The sequence below is a fragment of the Oncorhynchus kisutch genome, linkage group LG17, assembly GCF_002021735.2.
Source record: "Oncorhynchus kisutch isolate 150728-3 linkage group LG17, Okis_V2, whole genome shotgun sequence".
Lineage (NCBI taxonomy): Eukaryota > Metazoa > Chordata > Actinopteri > Salmoniformes > Salmonidae > Oncorhynchus > Oncorhynchus kisutch.
This window is the reverse complement of record NC_034190.2, coordinates 73,447,751-73,468,284: the sequence shown is the minus strand read 5'-3', so window position 1 is coordinate 73,468,284 and position 20,534 is coordinate 73,447,751. Positions and strand designations below refer to the sequence as shown.

At 40.9% G+C, this 20,534-nt stretch overlaps 2 protein-coding genes across 2 annotated transcripts; one reads left to right on the top strand and one right to left on the bottom strand.

Annotated features, from left to right (window-relative positions):
• Positions 1-690: 690 nt before the first annotated feature.
• On the bottom strand, positions 691-6,910 carry LOC109908282 (SAP domain-containing ribonucleoprotein). Its single transcript, XM_020506887.2, has 11 exons — positions 6,691-6,910; positions 6,091-6,190; positions 4,633-4,682; positions 4,365-4,426; positions 4,187-4,238; positions 4,012-4,085; positions 3,175-3,215; positions 2,975-2,997; positions 2,803-2,874; positions 1,662-1,736; positions 691-1,549 (listed from the first exon to the last, which is right to left on the bottom strand). Exons 1-11 carry the CDS (start codon positions 6,847-6,849, stop codon positions 1,502-1,504), a joined length of 756 nt encoding a protein of 251 aa, XP_020362476.1. The 5' UTR covers positions 6,850-6,910; the 3' UTR covers positions 691-1,501.
• Positions 6,911-11,376: 4,466 nt separating this feature from the next.
• Positions 11,377-19,656, top strand: LOC109907064 (uncharacterized). The gene is made up of 10 exons (XM_031794556.1): positions 11,377-11,693; positions 12,409-12,570; positions 12,690-12,779; positions 12,958-13,097; positions 13,191-13,365; positions 13,511-13,652; positions 13,789-13,854; positions 13,976-15,585; positions 16,848-18,679; positions 18,845-19,656. Exons 1-10 carry the CDS (start codon positions 11,520-11,522, stop codon positions 19,044-19,046), a joined length of 4,593 nt encoding a protein of 1,530 aa, XP_031650416.1. The 5' UTR covers positions 11,377-11,519; the 3' UTR covers positions 19,047-19,656.
• The last annotated feature ends 878 nt before the right edge of the window (positions 19,657-20,534 follow it).

Below are 20,534 nucleotides of genomic sequence, written 5' to 3'. Positions count from 1 at the left end.
GCACAATTGTTCCCCTCATAAAGCTCTTTTGTGGAATAATTCAGACATAACTGTAAGGAATAAGTCATTGTTCTACCCCAGCTGGCATGAGAGGAATATTGACTTTGTTCTTGATATTTTCGACAAGGGTAATATTCTCACATATGAACAATTTATAACATTGAAAGAGTTTCCAATACCTTTCAGAGAGTTTATTTCTGTGATCAAAGCCGTTCCCAGTGGTCTAACTACACTTATGAAGTAATCTTAATTTGGGGAATGATCAAAGTTTATCCAGAACTCAGATTGGAATGCGTGGGCTTACTTAATCTTGTTATAATAAATATATAAGACAAATTCTTCATTCACAAAACCAATTTACACAGAGAGAAACGTTTTTCTGGAACATGCTTATTCCTGACATTGTCTGGAAAAATGCATGGTTAAGGCCTTAATATTGTATACCAAACAAAGTTAAGGAAGTGCACTTCAACATTTTACACAAGATATCCATGTAATTCTATGATTTCCAAATTTGTGGCTATTGATGATATCTGTGAAAAGGGTGAGAATCTGTCTCACTTGTTCTTTGAATGTAAATGTGTGTCAGAGTTTTGGGAAAACCTTGCAAAGTACTTATTTACCATTATGAACACTGCCTATAATTTTAACAAAATATGTTACCATTGCAATGATAACAAAACCACTGAAATGATTGTACATTTTTTATTCAGGTTGCCAAATACTTTATACACAAACAAAAATTCCAAAATTCTATACCAAAATTACCAATTTTCCTGATTGAACTCTTATTAAAACACTAACCCTAGCGAGTAACAAGAATAACATCTTCATGAATCATTATAATAAGATATTTTCAGAGTGAATATAATTGCACATTTTTTGAATGTTTGAGCATTGTTAAAACCCGTGTTTGATGTAGCAATGTAAGTCGATTTTTGTATTATGAATAAAATACATGTATAATAAAATAAAACAATTGTTTTAGGTGTGGAAGACATCGCCCAATAAATCCAAAATATTTCTCATTTTAAAAGCGACCGAGATTCTTCTTATAAATTGCTATATAAAATAAATCCATTAATGTTCTTATTACTACTTAGCAGAATGACCCAAACAAACCAACCCGGTCTCAGGACATTTCATATTATCCTGTATGTAAATCCGAGTCACTTGGTATGTATTAATTTGTGGATGTCCATCACCAATTTCATAGTACAAATTGTATCTAGGTGGCTAGCATTAGATGACTGTTAGCCAGGTTAAGGGTTCAATTTAGGAGTTAAATTAGAGTTGGAAGATTAGCTAAAAATGGTTAGGGGAAGGGTTAGCGAGCATGCTAAGATGATAATCAAGTAGCAAACCCATAGAAAGAATCACAGAAAATAATTGAAAACGACTTTAATGACTAAATGTAATGCAACTGACAAGCTATATACAGTACATTTCAGTTCTGTTTGCAACAAAATAAAAAATAAAAAACATCTGTAAATACCACAATTTACACAGTCACATTTCCAAATCTTTCAGAACGCTTCCGTTTCTTTGCCTGTGGGGAAAAAAATGTACCATTAAAAAAAAATTAAAAATCTTTGCGGTATTAAGTATCAAAGAAATTGTATAATACCTGTATTGATTCAATACAGAATGTGAAAACATACCTCAACGTCAGGTGTAACAGCAGCGAGTATCCCAAATCTTTCTTTCCGCTTCTTCAGCTTTTCATCTTCCTCAACCTGTAACACACAAGCATTTTGCTACACCCACAATAAAATCTGCTAAATGTGTATGACCAATAAAATGTGATTTGACATATGGTATTAAATATGTAACTTGGAGGTGACTTAATCAGAAATGCTTTAGTGTAATAATCACAAGGTTTCGATTGAGCATTTCTTTCAGGATGCCCTGTAGTCTAATACACACACCATACAGTTCATTAGGTACACCACCCCATTCACAAAAATGGATCACCCCTAAAGACAGTGCGTTACGTGGCTGTGGCTTGTTATATAAAGCAGGCAGAGGCATTCAGTTACTGCTCGATAGAAAGTTAGACTTGTCAAAAGGAGTGACCTAAGCAACTTTGAATGTGATATAATCTATGGTGCACCGGATCCAGTATCTCAAAAACTTCCGCACTCCTGGGCTTTTCATGCATGACGGTGTCTAGGGTTTACCAAGAATGGTGCAGCAAACAAAAAAACATTGGTCAGCGGCACTCCTGTGGGTGAAAACAACATGTTGAGGAGGTCAAAGGAGAATGGCAAGAATCGTGCAAGCTAACAGGCAGGCCACAAACAGGCAAATAACGGCGCAGTACAACTGTGGTGTGCAGAACGGCATCCCGGAACACACAACTCATCAATCCTTGTCACAGATTGCAGCAGACTATCACACCGGGATCCATTCCCATCAGCTAAAAACAAGAAGTGGCTCCAGTGGGCACGCGATCGAACACTGGACAATTTGAGGAGTGGAAAAACATTGCATGGAACATGACAGTGAATTCAGTTTACTTGAGTGGCCTGCACAGTCCCCAGACCTCAACCCAGTAGAGCATCTTTGGGATGAGATGGAACAGGCTGTCCGCAGCATGAATGTACTGCCGTCCAATCTGCGTGATGCTATCGCATTAGCATGGACTAACATCCCTGTGGAATGTTTCCAACACCTTTTAGAAAGCCCTGAAGAATTCTGTCTGTTCTGGAGGCAAAGGGGGGGGTCCAAGGCAGTACTAGATAGGTGTACCTAATAAGCTGTCCAGGGAGGATAGAAGCTGCCCTACCCCTAGGCACTCACCTTCTTGGATACTGAAGAAACGTTCCCGCCAAATCGCTCTGCTCGCTTTTTTAGCTGTTCAACACTGACCGCCTACACAGAACACAGATGTTTGATTAAATATTCTGGGTCACTTATGGTTACATTATTTAAATGAGGGGAGGTCACTGTTTCTCATATTTGGATTACTCACAGTGGATTTATTCACAGTAACACCTTTGATAGAGAGAAACACAAATTAAAACCAGAGTGCAAATGCAGGAGAAAACAGTATCATTACTTGTGATAATGAGGTTGTTCAACACTTGTTTATAAACTGACTGCAGGTTATGGTTCTTGGAAAAAAATTATATTAAAACCACACATGAAAATGACTGGAAGATTCACACTGACCTGGAGTGGAAGTTGGAGGTGCAGCAGCAGGCAAACCAAACCTGAACACAATGCATATTTAATCAAATCCAAGTTTGTCAAATGCGCCAAATACAACAGGTATTTTTCACCTTAGAGTGAAATGCTTACTTACAGGCTCTAACCAATGGTGCAAAAAAGGTATTAGGTGAACAATAGGTAAAGAAATAAAACAGTAAAAAGACAGGCTATATACAGTAGCAAAGCTACATACAGATACAGGTTAGTCAAGCTGATTGAGGTAGTATGTATATATATATTTTTTTAATCTGTTATTTTACCAGGTAAGTTGACTGAGAACACATTCTTATTTGCAGCAACGACCTGGGGAATAGTTACAGGGGAGAGGAGGGGGATGAATGAGCCAATTGTAAACTGGGGATTATTAGGTGACCGTGATGGTTTGAGGACAAGATTGGGAATTTAGCCAGGACACCGGGGTTAACACCCCTACTCTTACAATAAGTGCCATGAGATCTTTAATGAACTCAGAGAGTCAGGACACCCGTTTAATGTACCTTCCGACATATGGTTAAAGTGACTGCATATGTATGATGAACATAGAGTAGCAGTTGTGTAAAAGAGGGGTTGGGGGGTGGTGGGACACAATGCAGATAGCCCAGTTAGCCAATGTGCGGGAGCACTGGTTGGTCGGCCCAATTGAGGTATTATGTACATGAATGTATAGTTAAAGTGACTATGCATATATGAGATCAGAGTAAAAGGGGGGTTGGGGGTGGGGCACACAATGCAAATTGTCAATATAGGTTAATAGATATGCCCAATCAATAGTGTGGGGAATATTTGTGGGATACTGACCGGGCAGCGCGTATGGCCTTCTTGCCATCAGCTGACGCAGGGACATTGAAGCGTTCTGCTCTTTTCTGTACCCTCTGTGAAAACAGGATTTAAACAAATAATTATACGGTTAGCACACCACCATTGCATTGACGACTTGTCATGACTGGTGAGAGTGCAGCAAGCATCATATTACCTCATCCACAGACGCTGGGGGTGTGATTTTTACCACTTTCTTTTCAGCCGTCCTGAAACGCATTAAGATCACATGACTAACATATTTCAATAGGGACATCAGATCATCAGGAAAATGGAGGGAAAATGTCACTCTTCAATGTGTGTTCACATAAAAGGAAAAACAAGGAAAAACTTACTCCTCAGACACTATGGGTTTCTTGTCATTATCCTCAGTGATGGCATCCTCTTTCGTGAGGTCCTACATGTTCAAATGCATAAAGCATCATCAAGAAATGCACCCATGATTATACATTTATTTTCCTAGCAGATATTTCACCAAAGCAATTGCAGCATGTACAAAGTGACTTTATACTGTATGATCAAAATCACACTGGACATGGTGGAACCCATCTAATCCATACATGAAGTGCCATTGCTGCTATTGTGGTTTAAAACCAGGCTTACCTCTGGCTCTTCTCCCAGAACATCATCTTCATTTAGGCCCATGTCATCCTCTGTTTAGGATGAAAATCAGGCTTATGATTCACCTTATCATTTCATAGACTGGGTAGACTTTTCACCATATTGCTCACACCTTAAATATAAAAGGGTGTCAAGGGGTAGGGGCTAGTAGAAGTTGATTTGGAATTCAGCAAGTTACACTTTCATAGGCCAATTCAAATCCTCAAGTTTGCAGATGACAACAGCCTGATTACCAAAAATGACGAGACATGCTACAGGAAGGAGGTGAGGGCCTTGGCGGAGTAGTGCTAGGAAAATAACCTCAACAAAACAAAGGAGCTGATCGTGGCTTCAGGAGAGAGCAGAGGGAGCAAGCACCCATCCACATTGATGGGGCCTCAGTGGAGAAGGTGAAAAGCTTAATGTTCCTCAACATACACATCACTGACAATCTGAAATGGTCCACCCACACAGATGGTGTGGTGAACAAGGCGCAACAGGAAGTTGAAGAAATTTGGCCCCTAAGACCCTCACATTTTTACCGATGCACCATTGAGAGCATCTTGTCAGGCTGTAGCATTGCCTGGTACGGCAATGGCATCGTCCACAACAGCAGGGCTATCCAGAGGGTGGTGTGGTCAGCCCAACATATCACACTGCCTGCCCTTCAGGATATATACAGCACCCAGTGTCACAGGAAGGCCAAGAACATAATCAATGACCTCAGCCAAATGAGCCACGGACTGTTCACCCTGCTTTATCATCCAGAAGGAGGTTAGTACAGGTGCATCCAAACTGGAACCAAGAGACAGAAAAACAGCTTCTATCTCAAGACAATCAGAGTTAAATAGCCATCACTAGCTGGCCTCCACCCAGTATCCTTCCCTGAACTTAGTCACTAGCTGGCTATCACCCGGTTACTCATCCCTGCACCTTGGAGGCTGATGTCCCATGTACATAGACATGGAACACTAGTCAGTTCAATAAATGTTTAATACCGTTTCCCCCATTTCATATGTATATCCTGTATTCTAGTCAAGGCCATGCTATTCAACTATTGCTGTACATATACTATTCTATTCACGTATTCTTCAGATATACTACATATTATATCCACTGTCCATAATGTCTATACATCCCATCACACACACACTCAACATGGCTCATCCTAATATTTCTATATTTCTTAATTCCACTTGTATACTTTTAGATTTGTGTGTTAGATATTACTGCACTGTTGGAGCTACGAACACAAGCATTCCGCTATATGCGCAATAACATCTGCTAAATATGTGTATGCAACCGATAATTTTATTTGATCGACATCGGCTGATTTGATATACGCTGATGTAAAAAGGGCTAATTAAACACATTTGATTGATTGGAAACAGCACCAGGCTTTATTAGAGTATGGGAACCTGACCCCATGTGTATTTAGTCCATCCATTATTGCATGCTCACCATGTTCCTCCAGATAAGCCTGTAGTCGTGTGATCAGTTCCACTTTGTTGCCCTTCACATCCAGACCCCTGGTCTCACACTCATGCTTCAGTTCAGCAAGCTGTGGGAGGTCAGGCATGAGTGTAGATTACTGGTTAGATTACATTTGAGATTTCCCACTAAATGGCATTTTTTTGCAATTCAAATGTTACTGCCCAACAGGGAAGTTTGGCCTAACATTCAAGCACATTCTGTACAATTTCATTCATTCACTTGTAGTCGCGCATGCGCCGATGTCAGTTGCCAACTTCACAGCAGTAGCAGAGCTAACTTTGGCCCTCGTTGAATAACAAAGCCAACCCAACCCAATACACGCGTGGATATCTTAAACCTCAAAATGCCTTGTTAGCTAGCTACACCGTGCAGCAAGCATGGACTATTCCCGTCCTGTCCGCTAGCATCTGCTAGCTAGCTACCTACGACTCTTTGTGTCCGAAGATCCCCAGCGTGCTAGATCATGATTTACAATGTAAAGATACCTAACAACATACAATACTTGATTTCCCCAAAATATAATACCGGTATTAGACGTTTCAAACTAAGCTAAAACGGGTTAACAACCTTTAGTTTCTGGAGCTCCACAACTTCAGCCATCTTGCTTTGTTGTAGTGGTAGGTCATTCGCGAACGACCGACTCTTTTTGAACGGCTCTTTTTGGTGACCGTCGGGAACCGAATTGCAACTGTGAAAGAGCCGTTCATTTGGCTTCCTGATTTGCATAGCCTACTGTTATTGCTTTTTGAGCCCCAGACATCGATTATCTGCTGACAAATTATACAAATATTCACTGAAGATGGTAATTGCTCAGCGCAGGAACAATCTAGTGAGGAGCCTCAGTCTGGTTCGCGCTCATTTTTTCAGTGCGTTACATTTTTTTCTCAATTTGTTTTTGCAGGCCATCTAATAATCTGGTCAGGTAAAAATGTATTTGAACTCAAATTTCACGATCTGGTAGGCAACCTTTTTTAGGATTTAAATTATATATTGACAATTTCATCATGGTTTTAGGTCCATTCCTAAGAACTAGTGAACGAAAAGCCCGAATTAACGGCTCCTGAGGGGAATGTAGACCAATGATACCAGTCACGGAAAAGACTCGGAATGCCTGTTACTACTTGGATGAGTAGATGCGGAATCAGTTTCAGCCATCAGAAATCGACCTGTCTGCTTCTTCAGTAAAATCCCAACCGCTTTGAGTTGGTACATTGCTATCATAAATATTTTTTTATTTTTGTGTGTAAATTCGGTGTAATTTTTGTAATTTGCTTTGACACAATGAAATGTATAGCCCAGTTTTTTATGTAAAATATCTTTATTGATAGGCCTAAGTCGTTCATTATATACATTGATCCATACTTTTTTTTTATCCAACAGATTTAGAAGGGAACAATTAAACAATTTGACTCCAATACATGCGATATAATCAATGGAATTTCGGATATGCTAATGAATTTCGTCACAGATGGTACAGTATTCTAACTACATTATGATGCATATTTATTGACAAATAATCATGTTCAGAGGCATGTTGCTCTTTCCTGTCATGCTGTGCAATGGAGAACGACGTTTCTAAAAGCAATCAGGTAAACACTTTTGCTTTCACCTTTGCATTTTGCTAAACTTGTAAACAATTGTCTAGCCTAATTGAAAAGGTAAAATAGGCAATTGTGTACTCCAATAATATGAAGTCTGAACATAGTCCTACTGTTTAAGTGAATCAAGCTTAATTGCCATCAAAGTTTACAAGTCCCATGCTCTGAACTGAGCTACAAAGGACTACAAAGTGAACTATTCTTGTGCGATGAGTAACCTTGCCTGAAATGTGTGTTATCTGCCTGAGCTAATGCCTAGATTTAAGCTCAGTGGGATAACAGTCTTGTGACATGCAGATTGACCTCGGTTCAAATCCAGTCAGTCTCATGGTTGATGCTAGGCGGTATCCTTGGGACATCCTATGGAGCCGGCCCCTGGCAACAACCCTCTGGCCAACACACACAGTGAGGGAGTTTTATTACGCTGGCCCGGGTTGACCCGAGCAATGGCCAGTCACATCATTGGGTGAAAGCAGGGAGGAAGGAGCACCCTTCTCAATAAAACAGTAATCTGCGCCAGTCGGTCATGTTGTCAACAAGGCAGCATGGTGCATCTTCCAGAAACACATCTCTTTTGCATAAAATAGGTGTTTGAATTTTCAAACTAGTTTTCATTGGGAAGGCAGATAAAGCGTTTTTATCAAGGCAATCACTTTTGCATGTGAAAACACATAATCCTACTCATCACTCCATGAGCTTAATAATTACGTCGCTTTTGTTTTGAGCTGACTTCGCCTTCGGCCAGAGCGGGGCACCTGGCTCACCCCCGGGAGGCGGTGCGGTTCCAAAACGAATGCAATCACATTTCACACAGTTCAAACTCCTCCCACCGAGGTATCAGTCTTGTGGCGTGGATATGATCTGGGTTCAAACACAGTCAGTCTCATTGGTGCCATTGGACCTTGATCGCACAGTTTATGTCTATCAGCTGCTGGGGTGTTGTGAGAGAAGGTCAAGGGAGGGGTGAAGTGTAGAAGGTGGTTCCGTGAACAGAATAATACTTGAGCTAGAGCCTAGGCATTCGCTCAGCAGTGGGCTAACACAGTCTTGTGGCATGCAGATGACTCCAGTTCAAACTAAGTCAGACACAGTGGCGTGTATTCATAGATGCCAAGGGAAGCCAGGCTTTCCCAAATATTTGACCAATAAAAATAATTGATCTTTTGTCTCTGTGTTATCATAATCATCTGTAAATTTGCAAGTGGCTGAATCTGATTGATTCTTATTTTTTCATTTTTTTATTTGCCAATCAGCATTTGCCAATCAACTGTGGGTTGTCCTGGTGCAGCAAAATGCCCCGCAAGGGAGGCCAATTTGGTGTGAAGCCAAATCCAATCAAATCACATCCTGAGCAAACGTCATCATGTCAGGAAAAGGTCTTGATTTCTAGTCTTCTTGTGTTGATGTCTTGCAGTAGTTCGCTTAATCTAGCTAGTTTGCTTAATCGGCCCTTTTCCAAGCCATGGATGGAGATGGGGATTTAAACTTGAGGTGATGGAGATAGGGATTTGGACTTGAGGATTTGACTTAATTCTCTGTACAGGCCAATGATTATAACGGCAATTCTGATCTAACCATAAATTCATGCCACTGGCCTGAGACGATTGAAGTTCAATATGTAGCCTAGTAGACTCACATTACCTAGCTAGCTAACATAGCTGGTTCATTGTTGCCCATGTGAGGAAGTTAGGACAGCACAAATTTTAGCTAGGTAGCCTATGAAAGCATAAACTAAAAGCGTGGGTTTGAATCTTGAAACATGGATTCCGATTGGTCAGACCAGCATTGAATAGACCTTAGCACGAATACTTCCTGTTTGAGTTTCTGCCTATAGGAAGGGAGGAGCAAAATGGAGTCGTGATCAGATTTGCCGAAGGAAGGGTGGGGGAGGGCCTTCTAGGCATTTGGAAAAGTTGAGTAGCAGTGGTCAAATGTTTTACCAGCGCGGGTACTACAGTCAATGTATTGGTAGAACTTCGATAGCGTTTTCCTCAAATTTGCATTGTTAAAATCCCCAGCTACAATACAGGCGGCCTAGGGATATGTGGTTTCCAGTTTGCATAAAGTCCCGTGTTGTTCTTTGAGGGCTGTCGTGGTATCTGCTTGAGGGGGAATATTGACCACAGTCAATGTGTTGGTAGAACTTCAGTAACGTTTCCTCATTTGCTTTGTTAAAATACACAGCTACAATAAATGCGGCCTCAGGATCTGTGGTTTCCAGTTTGAATAATGTCAGGTGTAGTTCTTTCAGGGCCATCGTGGTATCGGCTTGAGGGGGAATATACACGGCTGTGACTATAACCAAAGAAAATTATCTTGGGAGGTAATACAGTCGGCATTTGATTGTGAGGTCGGGTAAACTAAAGGACTTGAGTTTCTGTATGAGAGCCATGTTTCCGTGAAACAGAGTATGTCACAATGCCTGATGTCTCTCTGGAAGGAGATCCTCGCCCTGAGCTCGTCTACTTTATTATCCAGAGACTGAACATTAGCAAGTAATATACTCGGAAGCGGTGGATGGTGTGCACGCCTTCACAATCGGACTAGAAGTCCACTCCAAATACCTCTTCTCCGCCGGCAGTGTTTTGGAGCAGTCTTTGGAATAAGTTAAATTACCCTGGGGGGTATGAACAAAGGATCCAATTCCGGAAAGTGAGGTACCGCCGTTCTGATATCCAAAAGTTCTTTCCGGCTGCATCTAATAACACACAACATTTTCTGGGCTAATAATGTATGAAATAACACACACAAAAAAAATACTGCAAAGTTGCTTAGGAGTTAGAAGCAGAGCTGCCATATCTGTCTGCGCCATCTGTTCTGTTCTTAGGACACTGTTGTTCAGAGGAGCCAGCCAACAACACAGCTAACACAATAACTTCAAACTGAAGCTGGAAAGACTGTAAACTACCTGCACTTAGTTTCATTTGACCTTTTTTCAGTTGACATCTCTTTGTATATATCCATAAAAATCATGCCAGCTGATTCGTGATTTTGACTGGCTGAGAAATGCTGTCTGCCTCTCTCTCTCGTCCCAACACCCTACCCCTACACGTTGTATGGGACAGTTGGAGATAAAATTTGAATAATGAAACAATGTTGCAAATGTCCAAGAGACAGACATCAAGGTTTATACAAATCTCTGCTGTTGAAAACTAAATGTTAGTCTAAAAGAAATGTTAAATAATGTCTAGATGCTTTTTACAGTGCAGATCAAGTTTATACCTTCCCTACCTGGACTGAGGAGACAGTGGATTGCGCAGTCAGATGGAACAGAGTAAATAGGCATTTTAACATCATAGATTTAGCCCGGTGGTAACTTGTGGAATAGACACCGGCTGGAATTCGCTTTAAACCAATCAGCATTCAGGATTAGATCCAGCCGTTGCATAAAGAGCAAATATCACAACATAGGTTGTAATATGGCTTTTTTACTGTCTTGGCTTCCCCAGTGATTTTACACATGCACCGCTACTGGTCAGACACAGGTCACATAATTAGAATCTCTATGGCAACAGTAGCCTGGGCCCAGATCTGTTTGTGCTCTTGTCAACTTAATTGCTCTCATAGCTAAGCCAAACATCATATTTGGCATGACAGTGAGTGGCAGGGAGATGATATAAAAAAATAAAAAATAGACTGGCACTTAGGCTATGGCCACAGTAGTTCATTGGGCATCAACCTATGATGACATATCAGGCCCGCCGCCATGTCATAATGGTCGGATGAACTATCACAGGTGAGTTTGTAAGAAATAAATTATTGCTATGTTGCTGTTTTCAGGAGAAGACCTCAAAGCCCATGTGTCAGATACCCTCGCAACCAGAGAAGCAAACTCGTCCACTGAAAGGGAAGCCTCCTCAGATCATGATAGAAACAAAGCCGTCAGTGAGCAGCAGATTGCCTGCCATGACAAAGCTTCCGTTCCTACCTGGGGTCGCCTTTAAATTTTATAGAGCCACCCTGGGTAAAAAGGTAAGCAGAACATATATTTAACAGGATACGGTATAACATTTTTTTAAAGAACATGCATACAATAGAATGGTGCAGTAGAATAGAAGAAGGGTCCAGTACAATGATGCAGTAGAATGGTTGAAGGGTCCAGTAGAGTGGTGCAGTAGAATGGATAAGGATCCAGTATAATGGTGCAGTAGAATTGAAGAAGGGTCCAGTATAATGGAAGAAGGATCCAGTAGAATGGTGCAGTACAATGGATAAGTATCCAGTACAATGATGCAGTAGAATAGAAGAAGGGTCCAGTATAATGGTGCAGTAGAATGGAAGAAGGGTCCAGTATAATGGTACAGTATAATGGAAGAAGGATCCAGTATAATGGTACAGTAGAATGGAAGAAGGGTCCAGTATAATGGTGCAGTAGAATGGAAGAAGGATCCAGTATAATGGTGCAGTAGAATGGAAGAAGGGTCCAGTATAATGGTACAGTATAATGGAAGAAGGATCCAGTATAATGGTACAGTAGAATGGAAGAAGGGTCCAGTATAATGGTGCAGTAGAATGGAAGAAGGATCCAGTATAATGGTGCAGTAGAATGGAAGAAGGATCCAGTATAATGGTACAGTAGAATGGAAGAAGGATCCAGTATAATGGTACAGTAGAATGGAAGAAGGATCCAGTATAATGGTACAGTATAATGTTTATTTTTTATCTGTTTACATCGTTGTTCCTTCAGTTGTATCAGCCTACATCTGATTTCAACCTCAGTGACCCAAACTGTCACATTATGAGGCCGACGTACAACAGTTTGCATGACCCAAACCTCAATAAATACTACCATCAGAAGGAAATGCATGAGAAGTTAAAGAAGCGAAACTTCATCACTAAAGAGGACAATGTAAGTTTGAAGTTAATATGGTTGTTTCTGAACAGTGTAGTAGAAGACTATAAGCTTTACTGATAGGTAACTCCAGGAGTATTATAGCAGGAAACATTTTGATTCTCTCTCTTCTCAAGGTTGTATGCTCATTAAAGGAGTATAACACATACAAACATTACCTGGATATGGTCAAGACTGACCATCATAAAACTTACAGCAAAAAGTTGGTATGTGGGCAGTATGACTGTTCTTAAATGTGAATTTCTGTGAAGATCACACATGTTATTTTCACGAGAAAATGTGAAATTATCATTCATCACTCTAAAAACAATGTTACTCTAGCATGTATTTTATTAGGTAGATAAGTGTTTAAAATGTACAAAAATTGTATTTATCCTATTTAAGAAGGAACAGATACTGAGAATGGTTCAGTTGCAAGAGGAAGGCCATATACCTAAGGATGTTACCCTGGAAGATATGATAGAGTACTTACTGAATAAAGGAGCACAGAACCTGAAGCATCTGCAGTCAACCATTGGTTCCAGGTAGGCAAGAAGTGCATGAGGTAATAAAGTAGAGTTATATAGGCCTACTCTGTGTTGGCAATGTCATGACTCATCTGTTTAATGTATTGATAGGGACAGGGGACAGAAATATGGCCTGCAAACTGCGTTGTATGACCAAGAGAGAGAGTTTAAAGAGGATTGGGTTTCTATGGAGCGATCCAGGCTGAAACTCATTGAAAAGGATGTGAGGCACGATGTGAACAAGGCCAAGTATATGAAAGAGGCCAAAGAAAATCGCATCAGAAAGGTACAAATGTCACACTTTCATCATACTTCACAAAACTACCCACAATTATTTTCAAGTTTGAATAAATCATGAAAATTAAGAAATCATTTTACCTCAACTTTTGTGGATGCTAAATTGCTATTTTTGGACTCTATGTTCTTCACAGAAAATGTGCATTATGGAACAAAAACAGGCTATTCGGTTGAGGATAATGGAAGAGGAATTGAAAAACCTCCAGGAGTTTGAGAGGTTGAGAGAGGCCTCTATCAAACCAAATAAGCTGCTGGAAGAAATATTTGAAAAACCAGGTAAGATTTCATTTGAATTCATCACACAGTTAAGCAATGTTTAAATGACTATGCCAAATGCAACCTACAAGGAGCAGTTGAATGTGTTGTGCTGTATATCATCTCATATTTTGTATTTTTTTTTAAACTATTATAGCATCTGCTCAGCCTGCTCTCAAACCTGCTCACTCCAAAACTGTAAAGAAAACAGTTTCTCTGTCAGGTAAGAACATTTCCTTACTAAAGAACCATCATTTCATTACGAAATATCTTTCAGAGTATGTTCATAGCCAGTGAATGCTAAATTTAGTCAAATTTTTTAAATGTGTGTGTGTTATTAATAGGGAAATCTAAGGAAAAGCCAGCCATGCTACAGAGGAGACCAGGCCTTGCACCACTCCAGAGGAGACCATGCCTGGATGGTCTGGCACCGCTGAAGGGTTTCCAAGAACCTGTTTTGAGGATCTTCAAAGCCATCGAGGGACAAAGCATCCCAGACAGAGCTCAGCTGAAATCTGTCATCCTCGACCACTTGGGCTCCAAGCTTGTCAGGAAGCAGCTGGCGGAGTCAATCAGGGATGAGGTCAAACTAACAATTCCAGGGTCTACACCAGCGACACAAAGGGCTCTGAGTGCCAGAATCGCTTACGATGTGTTGAAGTGCGTCTCTCGAGCGGCCAATCCTAGCAATGAACCTTCCTGCAGACTCCGTGGGGGAAACACAATCAAACTCAATGCTCAAGCAGATGATCCAGAACCAGAGGAGTGGATGGCCAACGGAGAAGACATAAACACCTATGTGACAACGTTGATCACTGACGTTCTGGAGGAAGTCCAGGAGCAGGTTATCGTAATGATCCGAGAAGACTCCCCTACCCAATTCAGAGTTGTCTCTGCAAAGGCCAGCCAAACAGCCATTGATGTGGTAAGCAATGTTTTGGAAGACATTAGACACTTATTAAATGAGGAAAACATTGAAGAGCTTGCACTAGACTGTGATGCTGAAGAAGGCACCTCAAGCATATCAAACAGTCAGCCACCTGCATTAAAAAAGGCAGACCCCGAGAACCGCCCAGATTCCTGTTCAAAACTAGAAGGTGTCGCCTGTGACCTTATTAGTACTGCATATGACAGCCTCCTATTTGAGCTGGCTTTTCCTGAGCTTCAGGTTGAAAGAGATGAACAACCAAGCAACTCAAGGGCTATCAGAAGTGACATACAAATCTCTTTTGAAGAAAAAGCTCCTTCCCTGACTCTGGAAATACTTCCCTCAGAGCCAGTGAACTCATCTTTATCCAACTCTCCCAGTTATGGAATGATGTTTTCATCTGACACTTCAGAGGTTGCAGAAAACAGTAAGACAAGCAGCTCAGTGGCCTCCGCAGCTGCATTAACCTCGCCCCAGGAGACGGATACCACAACCACTGTAGAATGCAAAGAAGAAAGAGTAGAGAATGGTAACACCAGTGAAACAGACAACACCCTTCCTGTCCCCTCAGTCAGTACTGAAGAAGTTGTTTCAAAGCCTACTCTCTTGCACAAGGTGAAGAAAGAAAATGCAGCCACCAGAAGCGCTTCTCTTCCCAACCTGTATGGACTTGTTGTGGATGCAGTTATGGACCACTTCAGCACAGAACCCTTCAAAGACAGTCTGGCCCAATCAGTGAAGAATGAGGTGAGACGCACCCTTTCTATGCCTGACTGTGGATTGTTGAACACTCAAATGGATAATTACTTTGAGAGGAAAATGCTAGAGGATATGCTGAAGGAAGTATCCCGACAGTGCGGAGAAACAAGCTCTAGCACCATGGCGGAAGAGGCTACAGATGAAGAAGAGATCTACAGACTAGAATCTGCTGCAGCACAACTGATACAGAAAGTTTTCCAGGAGGTCAAGACACATTTTGTTGTCAAGATCAAGAAGGGTTCTCCCAAGAGATGTCTATCCCCAAAAGTAAGTCAATATATTAATATGTTGTATGTACTGTGTAATGTGTAATGTTGTATGCAACATTTATATGTGCTGTGTGATGCCATGACACTTTTCCTACAAGGGAGGTCATGTACACTGAGTATACTAAGAATTAGGTACACCTTCCTAATCTAATATTGAGTGGTGTCGAAAGCATTCCACAAGGATGCTGGCCCATGTTGACTCCAATGCTACCCACAGTTGTGTCAAGTTGGCTGGATGTCCATTGGGTTGTGGACGATTCTTAGAACTGTTGAGCGTGAAAAACCTAGAAGCGTTGCAGTTCTTGACACAAACCGGTGTGCCTGGCACCTACTACTATACCCCGTTCAAAGGCAATTAAATGTTTTGTCTTGCCCATTCACCATCTAAATGGCACATACAATGGTCCCAGTGTTTAAAAATGCTTTTTTAACCTGTCTCCTCCCCTTCATCTACACTGATTTGAAGTGGAATTAACAGGAGATATCCATAAGGGATCATAGCTTTCACCTGGATTCACCTGGTCAGTCTATATCATAGAAAGAGCAGGTGTTAATGTATTTGTGTTGATGTTTAATCTGTGTTGATGGCGAACTGATTGACTGTTGATGTGATTGTTGATGGGGATGCTTCTATTTGCAACACCAAGATAAATTCCTAGTATCATTTGTTCAGTGGGAAAAAGTACCCAATTGTCATATTTGAGTAAAAGTAAAGATACCTTAATAGAAAATGACTCAAGTAAAAATGAGTCACCCAGTAAGATATTACTTAAGTAAAAGTCTTAAAGTATTTATTTTAAAATATTTCTAAGAATCAAAAGTAAAAGTATAAATCATTTCAAATTCCTTATATTAAGCAAACCAGACAGCACAATTCTTTTGTAATTAAAATGTTCAGATAGCCAGGAGCACACTCCAACACTCAGACATCATTTACAAATGAAGCATGTGTATTTAGTGAGTCTACCAGGGATGTTCTCTTGATAAATGTGTGAATTGGACTATTTTCCTGTCCTGCTAAGCAATCAATATGTAATGAGTACTTTTGGATATGACAGGGAAAATGTATGGAGTAAAAAGTACTTTATTTTCATGAGGAATGTAGTGAAGTAAAAGTAAAAGTAGTCAAAATATATAAAATGTAAAGTACAGATACCCAAATAAACTACTGAAGTAGTACTTTAAAGTATTTTTACTTAAGTACTTTACACCACTGCATTTGTTGCATGGCGATAAAGTATTCTGATTCTATCTCCAAAGGTAAGCCGAACAGCCATCAATGCTGTGAGCAGTCTTCTGGGTGACATGGAGACAACTGTGATGGCCAGTGTTCCATGTTCTTGTACTACTTCCAGAGCAGATATGGAAGGAATGCTCTCTGAGGCAACAGGCGAGCACCCAGCGAAATCAATGGCCTCTGCAAAAGTTGAGTTGATCGCTGATGATTTAGTGGAAGATGCCATCGATATGTGCAGTGAAATGATTTTAGACGACCAGCCACTAGCTCTACTACATGACGATCCTGAAGAAGGTCCATCACATGTTGTTGTTCCTGGACCAATTCAGAGCAGCCTGTCTGGATGTGATGAATGCCACACAAAATCACAGGTCCCTGCAGTAAAGATTGAAGACCATGAGGTAAAGCCAATTTTGATTCAAGACACAGCGCTCATATCTCCAGGTGAGAAGAATACGGATGAAAAAAGAGTCATTAGAGTAAGTTATGTCTTTGACTCATCCCCTAGAAGGAAAGCTCACAAGGCCACCAGAAGCACCTCTTTCCCTAACCTCTATGTCACCCTTGTGGATGGAGTTCTGGACCAAATTAGCACAGAACCTTTCAAAGAAATACTGGCCCAATCTGTGAGGAATGAGGTAAGACGTTCTGTCTCTTTGCCTCAATTTGGATTGGTGAACCTCAAAAGCGAGGACTGCGCGGAGAAAGAAATGATTGAGGATATGTTGAAAAGTGTATCCAGAAAACTCAGTAAAGACCAGGCCTGTCAGCTGACCGGGAAAGCCAGTGAGACCATGAATGCCAATGTAGATGCCATTTCACTTACCCCCAAACTACAGTCTACTGCCAAAGACCTAATCATCAAAGTCCTGGAGCAGGTCAAGACTATAATAATCAATATGATTAGACAAGATTCTCCCAACAGGGCGATTTCCTCCAAGGCAAGCCAGACTGCCATCAATGCTGTCAGCGACATTTTGGGTGCTATGGGAACCTCTCTCATGGCAAGCAACACACCATTTGTTCCTGATGTGGCTGGACTCCAGCCTGACCTAGATGATGTAGCATCTTACTCAACTGAAGCTTTTGAGGCATATCCAGGGATCTGGATGTCATCCCAGAAGATAAAATATATTGCCTCCGGCCTCATGGACACTGTCTGTGATGACATACTGGATGAGGATGGTTTCCTCAGACGGAGCGCTGGTGCAATATCCTCACAGGAAGACCTTGATCTTCAGAAGGTCATTACTTCAAAACCAGCATCCCCAGTCAATTGCATGCCTGTCAAAAGATGCCTGTCAATGTCCTACCTTGATGCTTTGAAGAATCCTGAAGACACTGAAAATGCTACTCACCTCAGTAGAAGCCTTGACTCTCTCGCCGTAATTGATATGCCTACTTCAACCTCAAAGGAAGTTTCATACGGCACAGAATTGAAACTGTCACAGTTGCAAAAGGATGTCTCTGCATCATCCTCACTTTATGCCATGAGCAACTGTTGGAGCTCATTGGAGTTTACCTCCAGTGGATCTGATATCCCTATCGACGAAGAGGCCCAAAGGATTTCCTACACAGACGAAGAAGACAGTCTGTCCAAATCCCTCCTGACCTCTTCCAAATCAGTCTTCAATGTCTCTGGCCTCGTCCCTACTCCTCCAGAGGGAAAGCCAAAGGTGAGGCTGCCATGGCGCCCAGTGCTTCGCCGTAGAAAGGTTCCAGAGCAGCCCCCCAACAAGATGCACATTTACACAGTTCACAGGGATGCTTTTCATTTCCCAACTGAGACCATGCAATCGACCAGTCCATCATCACCCGAGGGAGACTTCTCAACTCCAGAGTCCCAGAGGCCAAGGTAATACTGTCTTTCTCAAAGTCCTAATCTGAAAAGCTTTTTAACACCTAGCCCACTGTTGATATTTGAACAGCCTTAATTCTAAATGTTTTTATTTTTGTAGAGCTTTGAGAACTCTGTTATGAAAAGTGCTGCACAAATTAAATGCATTTTTTATTCATTAAGAGCGGTGGACAGCTCAGACAAGGAGTCTATCTTTAATATAGACTCATCCAAAAGACTTGTCGCAGAGATAATGCTGTCTGTTCGGGAGGACGTTGTTGAGGCAAAGCAGAGCGAATTGGCCGCAAATCTGGCTGCGCTGTCAATTGACAATGAGATGCTCAACCCTTTGGCTCAGAGTGGGACACCCCGCACCGATTCCTGAACTGCCTCCAACACCACTCCTCACAGAGAGTGATAACTGAAGAAAGATTCACATGTTTACTTGGACATACATGATAGAAGCATTTGCTTACATTATTTTGAATCACATTAAGCTATTAAAGAATGCATTTATTTTCTAAAAAAGACAAAAGCATTTATTTACACTGTGTAGTTTTTCTTAGATGTTAGTGTTAAGTTAGGAATATTAAATTGAAAGTTAGGAGAGAGTAATTATATATCTTTTCACTGAATGGTGACATTGTTGAAACAGTCTCACAATTTGACAATAAAATATTAATACACTTTTTTTAAAACAATTTTACAATTTATGGTTCTAAAGGGAGGAGAGGACAAAGCTGGATGAATTTAGGAGTCACAAGCGCCCCAGTAATCCTTATTAACTTTACATTCCTGACATTTTTCCTGCCTGTAAGCAGTCTCTCTTGACAGCATTGTATGACCTATTGTTCTGTTGACACAGAAACGCTTCACTAATCAGTACAACTTACTCTGCATTCCAGTTATTATACCTCAGATTGTTGAATTTATGCATCAAGAGTGTTGAAGTATTTTATTAACTGTTTATTCTGGCAAGATTTGATCATTATTGCTCAGATTGTCAGAATATTTTAATTATTTATTTATTTATTTTACCTTTATTTAACCAGGTAGGCAAGTTGAGAACAAGTTCTCATTTACAATTGCGACCTGGCCAAGATAAAGCAAAGCAGTTCGACAGATAAAACGACACAGAGTTACACATGGAGTAAAAACAAACATACAGACAATAATGCAGTATAAACAAGTCTATATACAATGTGAGCAAATGAGGTGAGAAGGGAGGTAAAGGCAAAAAAGGCCATGATGGCAAAGTAAATACAATATAGCAAGTAAAATACTGGAATGGTAGTTTTGCAATGGAAGAATGTGCAAAGTAGAAATAAAAAAATAATGGGGTGCAAAGGAGCAAAATAAATAAATAAATACAAATTAAATACAGTTGGGAAAGAGGTAGTTGTTTGGGCTAAATTATAGGTGGGCTATGTACAGGTGCAGTAATCTGTGAGCTGCTCTGACAGTTGGTGCTTAAAGCTAGTGAGGGAGATAAGTGTTTCCAGTTTCAGAGATTTTTGTAGTTCGTTCCAGTCATTGGCAGCAGAGAACTGGAAGGAGAGGCGGCCAAAGAAAGAATTGGTTTTGGGGGTGACTAGAGAGATATACCTGCTGGAGCGTGTGCTACAGGTGGGAGATGCTATGGTGACCAGCGAGCTGAGATAAGGGGGGACTTTACCTAGCAGGGTCTTGTAGATGACATGGAGCCAGTGGGTTTGGCGACGAGTATGAAGCGAGGGCCAGCCAACGAGAGCGTACAGGTCGCAATGGTGGGTAGTATATGGGGCTTTGGTGATAAAACGGATTGCACTGTGATAGACTGCATCCAATTTGTTGAGTAGGGTATTGGAGGCTATTTTGTAAATGACATCGCCAA

Coding starts and splice junctions, on each gene's coding strand:
- LOC109908282 (XM_020506887.2), bottom strand. CDS start 6,849: ATGCAAATCAGGAAGCCAAATGAACGGCTCTTTCACAGTTGCAATTCG. Junction 4,683..6,090: donor GGCTTATCTGGAGGAACATG/GTGAGCATGCAA, acceptor CATCCTAAACAG/AGGATGACATGGGCCTAAAT. Junction 4,427..4,632: donor TTCTGGGAGAAGAGCCAGAG/GTAAGCCTGGTT, acceptor TTGAACATGTAG/GACCTCACGAAAGAGGATGC.
- LOC109907064 (XM_031794556.1), top strand. CDS start 11,520: ATGTGTCAGATACCCTCGCAACCAGAGAAGCAAACTCGTCCACTGAAA. Junction 12,780..12,957: donor AAACTTACAGCAAAAAGTTG/GTATGTGGGCAG, acceptor ATCCTATTTAAG/AAGGAACAGATACTGAGAAT. Junction 13,855..13,975: donor GAAAACAGTTTCTCTGTCAG/GTAAGAACATTT, acceptor TGTTATTAATAG/GGAAATCTAAGGAAAAGCCA.